Below are 15,923 nucleotides of genomic sequence, written 5' to 3'. Positions count from 1 at the left end.
TTCATGAAAATTGGTCAAAATGTTTACCTTGATGATATCTAGGTCAAGTTCAAAACAGGGTCATATGCCGTCAATAACTAGGTCAGTAGGTCAAATAATAAAAACCTCTCTAGAGGCCATATTTTTCAATGGATCTTCATGAAAATTGGTCAGAATTTTTATCTTAATGATATCTAGGTCAGGTTCAAAACTGGATCACATGAGCTCAAAAACTAGGTCACTATGTCAAATAATAGAAAAAACGACGTCATACTCAGTTCAGAACTGGGTCATGTGGGGACAGGTGAGCGATTCAGGACTGTCATGGTCCTCTTGTTTCTTACATTACAGTTACTGACGTCAGATGCTGGAATAATAGAGTTAGGAGCGGATGTGTACTACAAGGTCACAGATCCAGTAAAGTCTGTGACGTCAGTGCAGGATTTGAACACCCAGCTGAGGGGACTGGTGAGAAACAGGCTGATGAACACGCTCACAAAATATGACCTGCAGGATATAGAGGATAGGAAAGATGATAATGTTGCTAAAATTGTTGTGAGTCAGCATTTATGATTTGGAGTCTACTTGATTGTAGTTTTTCTGTTCAAGTTCCCCTTAAGCTGTTACTAGAGAGCATTATATGTTTTGCACATTTCATTACCTTTTGAGAACTGTTTTTCTGCCCGCTTAGCTCAATATGGAGAGCGCAGATCTATCAATTGCAAGTCTTGAGTTTGATCCCTGGGCCAGGAGTTTGTTCTCTGCGCCTGTTGATAAAGACATTGTGCCTGAAATCATTTTGTCCTTCATCTCTGATTCATGTGGGGTAGTTGACAGTTACTTGCAGAGAACAGGTATGTACCGGTACAGAATCCAGGAAATTTGAGTAGGTTCACTGCCATTACATGAGTGAATTATTATACCCCCATAAAACAAAGTTTGGGGTGGGGGGTATATAGGAGTGAGCTTGTCGGTCGGTCGGTCCGTTGGTTTTCATGGTTTCCGGATGATAACTCTTGAATGACTTGACCGATTTAAATAATTTTTGGTACACAAGTGCAACATCAGAAAATACAGGCCAAGTTCGAATTTGGGGTCAGTAGGTCAAAGGTCAAGGTTACAGTGACCCTGAACAGTAAAACGGTTTCCAGATGATAACTCATGAAAGGCTGGACCGATTTAAATACTTTTTGGTACACAGGTGTAACATCGTAAAATACAGGTCAAGTTCGACTTTGAGGTCTGTAGGTCAGAGGTCAAGGTCACAGTGACTTGGAACAGTTAAATGGTTTCCGGATGATAACTTGAGAACGCTTGGGCCTAGGATCATAAATTTTAGTACACGGGTGTAACATCATGAAATACAGGTCAAGTTCTACTTTGAGGTCAGTAGGTCAAAGGTCAAGGTCACAGTGACTTGGAACAGTTAAACGGTTTCCGGATGATAACTTGAGAATGCTTGGGTCTAGGATCATAAATTTTTGTACACAGGTGTAACATGATTGAATACAGGTCACATTCGACTCTGAGGCTAGTAGGTCAGAGGTCAAGGTCACAATAATACGAAACAGTTAAACAGTTTCCGGATGACAACTTGAGAATGCTTGGGCCTAGGATCATGAAAATTGATAGGGAGGTTGATAAGCACCAGCAGATGACCCCTATTGATTTTGAGGTCAGTAGGTCAAAGGTCAAGGTCACAGCGACTCGGAAGATTTAAACTGTTTTCGGACAATAACTTCAGAACGCTTGGGACTAGGATCACAAAACTTAATAGGGAGGTTGGTCATGACCAGCAGATGACCTTTAATGAGTTCCAAAGGTCAAAGGTCAGAGTGACCTGGAACATTTAAACCTTTATCGGACAATAACTTGAGAACGCTTGGGCCGAGGATCTTGAAACTTCATAGGGAGGTTGATCATGACCATCAAATGACCTCTATTGATTTTGATATCAGTAGGTCAAAGGTCAAGTAAGTTCAGCTTTGACATCGGCTTAGTTCTGTGACAAGGCCATATTGTGGGGGTATAATTTGTCACTCCTGTGACAACTCTAGTTTTTGTTAAAAAATGGTGCTTAACCAAACACAACAGTCAAATTGTCCACATTCTATACTTCAAGTGGCTCTTCTTACAAATTTAATTGATAAGACTTTATATGTACTGGAGTGGCAGCTGTGGCAGTAACTACCCTAAATTCAGAGGTTACAGGTCATACCCTGTTGAAACCATGTTCACGAGTCCAAACAAAACCACCAACAGTATACTGGAGTTAAATCTAGAAAACGGTCACTTAGCTTAAGTAAGAAAGGTTGTAAGGAATTTCTCAACAACTAATGGTGAAAAAATATTATATAAGTATGTGTCATGTGTATTATGAATTATACAGACCTGTTATCTATGTTTAAGCTACACAGTGATATATCTGTAAAGATGCTGACAGTTTGTAACTTGTACTAATATCCCAAAAATGTTAAAAAGATTTATGGGAACATGTTTTGTTCCATGTCCTAGTGTGCTCTTATACTTTTGTATTTTCTTGTAAAGTAGAATTAGTATGGAAATGTTTCATTTTGAAATATTGAATTTTGTAGCTGAAAATCTTTATGTTACAGGCCGAATGTAATAATACTGCAAGAGGATGGGGAGCTGATATATGTAGACTTGAATTGTAAGTAGGAGAACTGTTCACTATTCAGTCAGTTAATTTTTAGTAAACACCCATTTGAATGATATATGGTATTGCCGAAATTGAATGATGGACCAATCCATTATAGAAATTTAGCAGGGTAAAGGTTAATTTCACGTGTCAGTATCACTTGAGGAATACAGCTGTAATTTGTGTAATTTTAACATACTGTATAGCGGGTTATTTTCACGGTGCCAAATGTTCGCAGTTTTTGAAGAGTTTTGAATTCACGGTTTCTTAATTTCGCGGAAACTACTTCGGCCACGAATTGTAAACCTTTGTTGTAAACAACAGAAAGGTTGGACACTCTTCCTAGACATGCAAATGATAATAATTACGCAAATTTTGAGGTAGATTGAAAACGAAAGTAGGATTTATATCGCACCTGATAATAAATTACCTCCTTTGTGGAGAGCGTAATCAGTCTCACTGAACCATCGAGTTTCGTTTTCTTGAAAATATACTAGTAACTGATAAAATATTGTTATATTTGTTGTTTCCTTTTTAAAATTTAAATATTTTTATGAATGGATAGAAAGAAATTTTCAATATCTCCGAATAGCATTTTTCAAATGACACCAACTTATCAATTCAAACCAATAACAAATGGTGTCATCGTCATTTGTTACATCTGTTAAACTTTGAAGATGAAATAGCAATTAATTATCGGCAATGTGTCAGTTTTGATGTTCACAGTTTTATCTCTGTTAAAGATTATAGTCTATCTATTATTAGTATCATATTTTTGTCTTCAAAATACGCCTATTTTTAGCTCGACTATTCGAAGAATATGGGAAGGGGAGCTATCCTACTCGCACCGGCGTCGGCGTGAGCGTCACACAAATGTTAAAGTTTGCGTACCACCCCAAATATTTTCAAAGTCCATTGAGATATTGCTTTGATATTTTGCATACTTGCTTACCATCATGACCCCAGTCTGTTAAAAGGAGGAGGCAACTCTATCAAGCATTTTGACTGAATTATGGCCCCTTTTCGACTTAGAATAAATGTTAAAGTTTGCGTACCACCCCAGATATTTTCAAAGTCCATTGAGATATTGCTTTGATATTTTGCATACTTGTTTACCATCATGACCCCAGTCTGTAAAAAGGAGGAGGCAACTCTTTCAAGCATTTTGACTGAATTATTGCCCCTTTTCGATTTAGAATAAATGTTAAAGTTTGCGTACCACCCCAAATATTTTCAAAGTCCATTGAGTTATTGCTTTGATATTTTGCATACTTGTTTACCGTCATGACCCCAGTCTGTAAAAAGGAGGAGGCAACTCTATCAAGCACTTTGACTGAATTATGGCCCCTTTTCGACTTAGAATATGCTTATTGTAATGTTATAGTTTTACTCATAGCTTATATTATACTATCAAGCACTGAGAATAGTCGAGCGCGCTGTCCACTGACAGCTCTTGTTATATAAAACTAGAGCTATCACTGAAGGTGGTGAATGTAGCCCAGGCAAGCATTGACACAGTACATTGCAATTTGACGTACACAATTTAAAGTAACAAAAACAATGTCAATAATGCTCATGAGTAAAGTTTGTAATAGAGTGGTTTTCCTTGGTGAAATTTATATGTTCATGGTAACAAAAAATCGCGGTGTTTAGATTTCACGCTGTCAATATTGACCGCGAATATAGCGAAAATTAAACCTCCGCGAATTATAACCCGCTTTACAGTATCTTTGTTATACGCCCGAAGGGATGTATTATGTTATGACGCTAGTGTCCGCCCGTCCGTCTGTCCGTTAGCAATTTTGTGTCCGCTCTGTAACTCTTGAACCCCTTGAAGGATTTCAAGGAAACTTCACACAAATGTTCACCACACTGAGACAATGTGCAGAGCGCAGGTTTTGGGTGTCTTGCTTTAAGGTCAAGGTCACACTTAAGGGTCAAAGGTCATATATGACTTTGCTTTGTGTATATTGCTCTACATTGCAGTGCTCTTGTTTTTATTAGCTCACCTGAGCCAAAGGCTCATGGTGAGCTTTTGTGACCGCTCAATGTCCGTCGTCAGTCGTCCGTCGTGCGGTGTGCGTCAACAATTTGTAAAGTTTTATATAGACTTACACAGGAATAAACTTTAAAAATCTTCTTTTCTGAAACCATGTGACCTAGGCTTTTGATATTTGGTATGATGCATTGTCTAGTAGTCCTCTACTAAAATTGTTCAAATTTTAGTAGAGGACTTAGGGTCAGATATGGCCCCGCCCCGGGGGTCACATGGTTTATATAGACTTATATAGGGAAAACTTTGAAAATCTTCTTGTACAAAACCACACGGCCTAGGGCTTTGATATTTGGTATGTAGCATCATCTAGTAGTCCTCTACCAAGATTGTTCAAAGTATCTCCCTAGGGCCAAATATGGCCTTGCCCCAGGAGTCCCAAGCTTTACATAGACTGATATAGGAAAAAAAGTTTAAAAATCTTCTTCTGAAACCACAACACTTAGAGCTTTGATATTTGGTTTGTAGCATTGTTTTATGGTCCTGAACCAGAATTGTTCAAATGGACCCCTTAGGATCAAATATGGCCCCACCCCGGGGGTCCCAAGTTTTATATAGACTTATATAGGAAAAAACTTCAAAAATCTTCTTGTCTGAAACCATGTGACCTAGGCTTTTGATATTTGGTATGAATCATTGTCTAGTAGTCCTCTACCAAAATTGTTCAAATTATGCTCCTGGGGTTAAAAGAGGCCCTGCCCTGGGGTCACTTAGTTATTATGAGTTGTATAGGAAAAATACTTAAAAAATCATCTGATCCTATTTCCAAGACTGTTTAACTATAATTACATGAGGACCCCAAGTAAGCTCATATTACTCAGGTTAGCAATCCAGGGTCATCATGACCCTCTTGTTTGGCAGATCTTTCTTTTATATTACTATAAATAGCTTATTTTGAAACTTTTTTATTACCGGTATTGGCCGTAGGGAAAAACCGAGACCACTTTTCTGTGGTACAACATGGATGGTACCTCCAATTTTTAGGTGTATTTTTACATACCTGTACCTGATAACGATTTTTTTTGTGGACTTTGAATATTTTTTTTGTGGACTTAGATTTGTTTTTTGAAGTTTTCCTTTTGTTGTTCCAGTCCTTTGGGCTACAACAGTCAAGTTCTTTAAATTTTGCTCCCATCCTATGATGTAACCCTTCTTTCAGGTCACCAATAAAGGTATTACAAGCTGCTAAAACTGGAGCAAGTTTACCAGGGCTGGGAGGACAAGAAGGTCTCACACAAGTATTCCAGCACCTAGCACAGTCATTTTTATCATCCGGTATGTATTTTTTTGTTGTTGAAAATATACTACATTTGCTTGAGAATTTTAGACAGTTCAGTGATGGAAGCGATGTATACCCCCAGAAACTGAGCCAGCTTACCCAGGAAGCCCGCACAGTTGGCTGAGCAATTGGAGTTTGAGACTTATGAATTAAGATCGAGGTCTGTAGTTTGATCCTCTTGCATCACAAATGTTGTAAGTAGTGATTTGATGAAAGACAGCATACTTGTATGATATTCATCCTGTGTCAGATTCAAGTGGATAAGTTATCAGTTACTGATACATTCCAGCACAGGTTTGTTTAACTGTTTTCTTTTACATGATTTAAATACTTCCAAAAAGTAATATTACAAAATAACAACAAAATTATAGTTGGGTGGTCCTACTGAACTTGCTTGTTTTTAGCTCACATGTCACAGAGTGACAGTGTGAGCTTTTGTGATCGCGCAGCGTCCGTCGTCCGTCCGTGTGTGCGTCCGTGCGTAAACTTCTGCTTGTGACCACTCTAGAGGTCACATTTTTCATGGGATCTTTATGAAAGTTGGTCAGAATGTTCATCTTGATGATATCTAGGTGAAGTTCGAAACTGGGTCAACTGCGGTCAAAAACTAGGTCAGTAGGTCTAAAAATAGAAAAACCTTGTGACCTCTCTAGAGGCCATATTTTTCAATGGATCTTCATGAAAGTTAGTCAAAATGTTCACCTTGATGATATCTAGGTCAGGTTCAAAACTGGGTCACGTGCTGTCAAAAACTAGGTCAGTAGGTCAAATAATAGAAAAACCTTGTGACCTCTCTAGAGGCCATATTTTTCATGGGATCAAAACTGGGTCAACTTTGGTCAAAAACTAGGTCAGTAGGTCTAAAAATAGAAAAACCTTGTGACCTCTCTAGAGGCCATACTTTTCATGAGATCTTCATGAAAATTGGTCAGAATGTTCACCTTGATGATATCTAGGTCAAGTTCGAAACTGGGTCACGTGCCTTTAAAAACTAGGTCCTTAGGTCAATTAATAGAAAAACCTTGTGACCTCTCTAGAGGCCATACTTTTTATGAGATCTTCATGAAAATTGGTGAGAATGTTCACCTTGATGGTATCTAGGTCAAGTTCGAAACTGGGTCAAGTGCCTTCAAAAATTAGGTCATTAGGTCAGATAATAGAAAAACCTTGTGACCTCTCTAGAGGCCATATTTTTCAATGGATCTTCATGAAACTTGGTCAGAATTTTTATCTCGATATCTAGGTCAAGTTCAAAACTGGGTCACATGAGCTCAAATACTAGGTCACTATGTCAAATAATAGAAAAAAAACGACGTCATACTCAGATCAAAACTGGGTCATGTGGGGACAGGTGAGCGATTCAGGACCATCATGGTCCTCTTGTTGTTAATCCCCCGCCACGAGTGGTGGGGGGTTATAGGAATGGTCTTCGTCCGTCCTTCCGTCTTCCGTCCTTCCGTAACATTTTGTGTCCGCTCTGTATCTCCTAAACCCTTTGAAGGATTTTCATGAAACTTTGGTCAAATGATCACCTCATCAAGACGATGTGCAGAACCCATGAGTCAGCCATGTTGGTTCAAGGTCGAGGTCACAACTCAAGGTCAAAGGTTTGAGCCTTCCATTTCGTGTCCGCTCTGTATCTCCTAAACACCTTGAAGGATAATCATGAAACTTTGGTCAAATTATCATCTCATCAAGACGATGTGCAGAACCCATGAGTGGGCCATGTCGGCTCAAGGTCAAGGTCACAACTCGAGGTCAAAGGTTTGAGCCTTCCATTTCATGTCCACTCTGTATCTTCTAAACCTCTTGAAGGATAATTATGAAACTTTGATTAAATGATCACCTCATCAAGACGATGTGCAGAACTCACGAGTCAGCCATGTCAACTCAAGGTCAAGGTCACAACTCAAGGTCAAGGGTTCGAGTCTTCCATTTTATGTCCGCTCTGTATCTCCTAAACCCCTTGAAGAATTATCATCAAACTTGGGTCAAATGATCACCTCATCAAGACGATGTGCAGAACTCATGAGTCAGCCATGCCGGCTCAAGGTCAAGGTCACAACTTAGGGTCAAAGGTTTGAGCCTTCCATTTTGTGCCCACTCTGTATCGCCTAAACCCCTTGAAGGATTTACATTAAACTTGGGTCAAATGATCACCTCGTCAAGAACTCATGAGGAACCACCTCGGTAGCCTAGTGGTAGAGCGTCCGCTTCGAGTGCGGGAGGTCGTGGGTTCGATCCCCGGCCGCGTCATACCAAAGACGTAAAAAATGGTACTAGTTACTTCCTCGCTTGGCGCTCAGTATTAAGAGGGTAGTGCTAGGACTGGTCAGCCCGGTGTCAGTATAATGTGACTGGGTGGGGTATCATGTCACGTGCCTGCGGCGTGATATTCCAGTGAGGCAGCACTATAAAGTTGGGCATTGTGCTCACTGCTACAAGTAGACACCGTTGTTTATATGACTGAAAAATTGTTGAAAAAGACGTTAAACCCGAACACACACAGAACTCATGAGTCAACCATGTCAACTCAAGGTCAAGGTCACAACTCAAGGTCAAAGGTTTGAGCGCTGTATCTCCTAAACCCCTTGAAAGATTTTCATGAAACTTGGGTCAAATGATCACCTCATCAAGATGATGTGCAGAATTCATGGGTCAGCCATGTCAGTTCAAGGTCAAGGTCACAGCTCAAGGTCAAAGGTTTACCCTTTCACCATCCATACCAGTGGTGGGGGATTTAGTTGTCTTTCAGACTGCCTTGTTTTTTTTTTTTAATAAATACACTAAACCCATGCATTCTTTTATGGTTTAGGTGTTTCTTTTTACTTTTTAAGATGACATTTATCTGATTTAAAATACTTGAGAAGTATGAAAATCAATAACAGAATAAAAAGTTAGGTCAAAGGTTAAATAGAATTTTGTTCATGTCTGCACTATATCTGTTAAACTTTTGGAAGGATTTTCATAAAACTAGCATCAGTTGTTTATCCAAATTGATTTAAACCTGATCTTACCTCAACAATAAGATGTTATGAATGCATGACTCTAGGTCAAGATTGCACTTTGGAGGTCAAAGGTCAAATGGCTTCATTTCATGTCCACACTACTGGATTGTCTTCTAAACAGCAGGAAGTCTCAGGGGTGTAAAATTCTTTTTCACACCACTCGCCCTGCAGGACTAGTAGCTAGTAAAATCTACTCGCCCTCAGTGGACAGTCACTCGCCCTAATATTTTAATATTGTCATGTTTTATGGAAGGAGTATTATATACAACAAGAAAATTTCAAACATAACACATAGCTCGTACACTACGTTTCCTTTTTATTATTCATTTTTGTTACTCTTAAATTTCCTTTTCAAACCAGACATTTTTCTTTCACTAATTTTGTCATCTCCACCATCAAGTTGCTCTCCATAATAACTGCATTGATAGTAAAAATAATCAGTCTAACCCCTACCGTAGTTTGCCAAAGTGTCAGGAAAGTATTAAACATCAGTTATTTGCATTTTCTCAACTTATTTCCCGAAAAATAATTATTTTGAAAAGTGTCCTAAAAATATGGACACAATAATCATCATACACCTACCCGTCTTGAAAGCGAAAAAAATGTTGACGATCATCGGTAATTATTCTGTCGATAAACTAAGTAATTGGCCTGTTTTCATCATCAATTAACATCCTCTCAAAGAGCTAAAAGAAGTGTGTCGGTATCATGACATCTGATGTGGAGATCAAAGCGGTATTGCTGCACGAGATTGTCATGGCATTACGTCATATTACAGTTTTCGCGCCATGTGACCTATTTGCCCTCAAGGAATTTACATTATCGTTTGAGAAGAATATTTTATAAAAAAAAATACATGTAGATCTACAAAGATTCATTTAAAACTTATTTAAAAACGCAGCAACATCATTTTGTTTTATTTTAAAATTACATTTCTATTTACGTTCACGAGGTCACGTACCCTATTCCGTCGCACTAACAGAAACCTTTTTACCAAAAAATCGTTTTACTCAATGTATATAAATTACTGCAGCTTTTTCATTATTTAAGATTTTTTAATTCTGTCTTTTGTTCTTTCTGGTCAAAAGTCCGAATTTTATGCCCATAGTATGTATCACTTATTTTCACTTAGAAAGAAATCAGTAATTAAGATCGCGCTGTTTGAAATTTAACAAATGATTATATGAAAATTCGACCGTTTTCATACAAATTTGCTTACATTTCCGTCGATATTTTATTGAAATCTTAGTAGAATTAAAATTGTATTACTTCTCAAGCGATGTTGAAAAACTGAATCGATAATGTTAAAAAATGAATGCACTATGCGCGTTTTTTGTGTACGTGTTGATAAATAAAGGTAACGGAGATGTAAATTTGACAGGTCGCACGTGCTCTCGGAATGGAAAATTACCGGCATGACGTTTTGATATCTTTACGATTCGCGGGTAAATTCCAGTCAATCAAAGTAGCAACTGAACTATCTTAAAGTTTGTTGACGTTTTTCAAGATGTAATTTCTGAATTTCATTAAAGCTACGACGTAAAAACCACTCGCCCGATCGGTCGAGTATACAGCGAGATCCACTCGTCCTATCCAGATTTTAACTCGCCAATGCGAGCGGGCGAGTGGAATTTTACACCCCTGCTGGAAGTACTTTCATGAAACAAGCATTAATTGTTTACCTCATCAAGACAATGGACAGAAAGCTTCCTGCAGGCTGCTTGTTCAAGTTAATGAAAATCAAAGATCTTTATATCTTGTCTGTTTCTTAACGTCTGTACTGCTGGAAGGACTTTCATAAAACTTATGTTACTTGTTTACCTCATTAAGATAGCATGTAGTCCCATGAAATAGTTCACTAGGGTCAAAGTCAAGGTTACACTGAGATATAAGGTCAAAAAGGTGTACTTTGGGTCCATTCCGTGTTGTCTAAACTGCTGCAAGGATTTTCACAAAACTTTTTAGAGTCATCTTGAGGTAATGATTACCTGCTGTAATAACTCTAGTTTTTATTTCACTTATTTCAGGTCAAGGACAGAGGAATACACCTCTGCAGGCAATCAATGAATCTCAAGAGGCTGCTGGAGCTGCTGTTGCAACTGAAGATGTAAAGTTGTTACCTCAGGTTACACCTGCACATCTTGTTGAACTGGTTCGAGGTGTCCTTAGTGAGTCCTTAGTGAGAACTGTTAATGCTGTATACCAGTTTAATCTGTCTGGTGATAATGGTGGAACCTTCTACTTAGATTTAAAACGTGGTGAGTTTTTGTAAATTTGAACTATTTGCATTAAAACTATGATCCCACGAAGTTGCAGGGGATTAGTAAAATGATCTAGTCATACAGGGTTTCAAGTGATCCTGATGTAGAGCATATAACGAAAACATTGGGAACTTCATGAATTTAGGTATCGATGCCCGAGTGAGCAATGTTTCACTGTACTTCAGGATGGGAAGCCAAAGTAAGAAAAAAATTAAACACTCTTAGAGGCCACATTTTATACCTGATGTACATGAAACTTGGTTGGAATGAGTTTTTTGTGTTCAATTAAATGAATATCGTGTTCTATCAGTTATCCATTAATGGGGTCAATGGATAGTTAGTATTTGCTACTGACAATCAAAGTTCTGTATCTTGGAATGAAGTTCATCTGAATAAGAGTTTCACAGGCTGTAGTTACATGTTGCACACATGTACATGCACATGTACTTCCATGGCCAAGTTGTTAAGGTTGGAATGAATTGCCACCCATCGATGTTGGTTTGAAATGTTTCATGGGGTGTAGAATTCTTCATGTGTCAGAGGAAGCCATCCAGCCTGCTTATGGAAAGTTGATAGTTCTACCCAGATGCCTGCCCATGCCTGAAATAATACTTGGAGGGGCTCCTGGATTCTTTCTTCACCATGAAAAGCTGGAAATGTCATCATATGACTTTATTGTTTCTATGCTTCACAAAGTCCTAACATAGCAAAAACAAACATGCACATGTGACAAAGGCCATGCATCAAGTACCACAAAAAATGGATGTAAGGTTTTATTTTTCTAGAGTGTAGACACTACATCTTCTTGTAGAAAAACCTTTTAACATTTTAGAGGCCGTATTTTCTACCTGATGAAACCATGTCAGAATGTTTTTCTTAATAAAGAACGGTAAAGTAACATATTTCATTCTGTAATTCCAGGAAATGGATTTGTTGGGGAAGGGCCAGCTACTATGCATGAACCAGACGTGACGCTAGATCTATCAGTGAGGGATATGCAGCGAATGTTTGCAGACCAACTCAAACCTTTACAAGCCTATATGAGTGGGAGACTAAAAGTGTCAGGTGACCTATCAGCTGCTATGAGACTGGAAGAAGTGATGGACAAGGTTGTCAGTAACACAACCAGTAGCTCTGTAGCTGGACATACTGTAGTGAATATATGAGACAAAAGTGTTAGATTTTAATGATAGTGTATGTAACGTCCATTTTTATCAGCGTTTGAACTAAATGTGCCAAAGTGTAATAATTATTTTAGACTCAGTGAAATTAGCTCAAGCTAGGATTGATGTATTACTACGTCAATTAAAGTTTATCTCCTGTATTGTGAGCAGTATTTTGACAAAGTTGAATGTTGTTTCCCTTTCCTACTGAGCTGTCTGTTAAAAGTAATCTTCCTGTGACCACACAAAATTGCTAAGCTTGTAGGTGGAGCATTTGTATTTTACTTTCCTAGTTTTCATTAAAGAAATCGGAGCAAATATGGAGCATTATTCATAAATTCTGTATCTGGTTCTCATTTTATTTAAAACAAGTGACCTAGTATTGCAGAGGCAATACAGAAGTCCCCTACTGGTGGGAAACTTTCAATAGTGACCTTGACCTTTGACTGACAAGAATAGGTCATGTGTTGACACATTGTCTCATCATGTGGAACATTTCTGCATAGCACTAAGATAACCCATCAATGCATATAAAAGTTATGGAGCGGAAACAGTTTTTACTTGACCTTCAGTAGTGACCTTGAGTTTTGACCTACAAGCATGTGCATAATCCACATGTATTGCCCTTTATTCATATACCAAGTTTTATGAACCTAGCTTGAGTAATTGCAGGATCCAGATTTGTGGATGGATGGGTGTGATTAAAAACACTTTTTCTTTAAAGGTCTATTGAAACTAACTTTGCACTGGAAAACAAGCTGTATATGACTTTGCAATAGAAACTATTTACTGTTGTTTATTATTCTTTATAATATCTAGTTTAAATGTAGAGTAAAATCTGATTCAGGCTAAATACCTTTTATTGTTGATATATATACATTTTTAGCTCATCTGATTTTTTGAAAAAAAATGATGAGTTATTGTCACCACTTGAGCGGTTGTCGGCGTCGGCGTCGGCGTTGCCTGGTTAAGTTTTATGTTTAGGTCAGCTTTTCTCCTAAACTAGCAAAGCTATTGCTTTGAAACTTGGAATACTTGTTCACCATCACAAGCTGACCCTGTATAGCAAGAAACATAACTCCATCTTGCTTTTTGCAAGATTTATGGCCCCTTTTGTACTTAGAAAATATCAGATTTCTTGGTTAAGTTTTATGTTTAGGTCAACTTTTCTCCTAAACTATCAAAGCTATTGCTTTGAAACTTGGAATACTTGTTCACCATCATAAGCAGACCCTGTACATCAAGAGACATAACTCCATCTTGCTTTTTGCAAGAATTATTGCCCCTTTTGGACTTAGAAAATCAGTTTTCTTGGTTAAGTTTTATGTTTAGGTCAGCTTTTATCCTCAACTATCAAAGCTATTGCTTTAAAACTTGCAACACTTGTTCACCATCATAAGCTGACCCTGTATAGCAAGAAACATAACTCCATCTTGCTTTTTGCAAGATTTATGGCCCCTTTTGTACTTAGAAAATATCAGATTTCTTGGTTAAGTTTTATGTTTAGGTCAGCTTTTATCCTAAACTATCAAAGCTATTGCTTTAAAACTTGCAACAATTTTTCACCATCATAAATAACAATGTACATCAAGAAACATAACTCTATCCTGCTTTTTGCAAGAATGATGGCCCTTTTTAGACTTAGAAAATCATGGGTAGGACAATATTTCTGTTATACAAAAAAAAAATCAGATGAGCGTCAGCACCCGCAAGGCGGTGCTCTTGTTTGTGTTGTATTGTGTGTCCATATCATTCTGTGATATGTAGTTTGTACAGCGCTTTTGAACATTTATTTTATGGATGAAAAGAGCGCTATAAAAATCTGGTAAAAAATGATAATAATAATAATGGACAGGGGGCATTTCCTATAGTCCCCTCCAGTTGTTAGCTAGAGGACTAATAAAGGAACCAGAATAGGACATCCACATTCTTTCATCAGCCTGAATGACTGCTGAACTAACCATACTGTATGTGTAAGCTGTAACTAACCGTACTGTATGTGTAAGGTGTAACTAACCATACTGTATGTGTAAGGTGTAACTAACCATACTGTATGTGTAAGGTGTAACTAACCATACTGTATGTGTAAGGTGTAACTAACCATACTGTATGTGTAAGCTACAACTAACCTTACTGTATGTGTAAGCTACAACTAACAATACTGTATGTGTAAGCTACAACTAATAATTCTGTATGTGTAAGCTACAACTAACCATACTGTATGTGTAAGCTGTAACTTACCATACTGTATGTGTAAGGTGTAACTAACCATACTGTATGTGTAAGGTGTAACTAACCATACTGTATGTGTAAGATGTAACTAACCATACTGTATGTGTAAGCTACAACTAACCTTACTGTATGTGTAAGCTACAACTAACAATACTGTATGTGTAAGCTACAACTAATAATTCTGTATGTGTAAGCTACAACTAACCATACTGTATGTGTAAGCTGTAACTAACCGTACTGTATGTGTAAGGTGTAACTAACCATACTGTATGTGTAAGCTGTAACTAACCATACTGTATGTGTAAGCTACAACTAACCTTACTGTATGTGTAAGCTACAACTAACAATACTGTATGTGTAAGCTACAACTAATAATTCTGTATGTGTAAGCTACAACTAACCATACTGTATGTGTAAGCTGTAACTAACCATACTGTATGTGTAAGCTGTAACTAACCATACTGTATGTGTAAGCTACAACTAACCTTACTGTATGTGTAAGCTACAACTAACAATACTGTTTGTGTAAGCTACAACTAATAATTCTGTATGTGTAAGCTACAACTAACCATACTGTATGTGTAAGCTGTAACTAACCATACTGTATGTGTAAGCCGTAACTAACCATACTGTTTGTGTAAGGTGTCGGCACAGTACAATTTCTTCTTCTTTGATGTATAGTAAAACAAGCACCTTCTGACATGGATTGTGACTTTCACAACAAAATTGCAGCATTGACAGCTCTGTATTTCTAAAGAATAACCCTGTTCAAGTCAATATAGCTTAGAAAATCACTATCATCAACAATGAACTTTTTTGCTACACATAAAAGTTTTAAGTCCATGTTCATATTTCCAATACACATCTATCATGGCTACCAGTCTGGAGTAGTTTTTAGCTCACCTGTCACATAGTGACAAGGTGAGCCTTTGTGATCACCCTTCGTCCGTCGTCAGTCCGTCCGTCCGTCAACAATTTCTTGTCTGCATGATAGTGGTTTCATTTATGATTTTATTTTAACCAAACTTGCACACAACTTGTATAATCATAAGATATCGGTTCCTTTCTTTTACTGGCCAGATCCTATTATGGGTTCCAGAGTTATGGCCCCTGAAAGGGCCAAAATTAGCTATTTTGACCTTATCTGCACAATAGCAGCTTTATTTATGTTTTGATTTTTACCAAACTTGCACACAACTTGTATCACCATAAGATCTTGGTTCCCTTCTGGAACTGGCAAGATTCCATTATGGGTTCCAGAGTTATGGCCCCTGAAGGAGTCAAAATTA

At 37.8% G+C, this 15,923-nt stretch overlaps 1 protein-coding gene across 1 annotated transcript; it reads left to right on the top strand.

Annotated features, from left to right (window-relative positions):
• Positions 1 to 330: 330 nt before the first annotated feature.
• On the top strand, positions 331 to 13,255 carry LOC128551506 (stomatin-like protein 1; the record flags this gene model as incomplete). Its single annotated transcript, XM_053532394.1, has 5 exons — positions 331 to 534; positions 2,595 to 2,650; positions 5,851 to 5,966; positions 11,006 to 11,236; positions 12,161 to 13,255. Coding segments are annotated over 5 exons (852 nt in total), but the record flags the coding sequence as incomplete, so codon positions are not given.
• Positions 13,256 to 15,923: the final 2,668 nt, after the last annotated feature.

This window comes from Mercenaria mercenaria, unplaced genomic scaffold (genome assembly GCF_021730395.1).
Source record: "Mercenaria mercenaria strain notata unplaced genomic scaffold, MADL_Memer_1 contig_1188, whole genome shotgun sequence".
NCBI lineage: Eukaryota > Metazoa > Mollusca > Bivalvia > Venerida > Veneridae > Mercenaria > Mercenaria mercenaria.
This window is presented reverse-complemented; position numbering and strand designations above follow the sequence as displayed.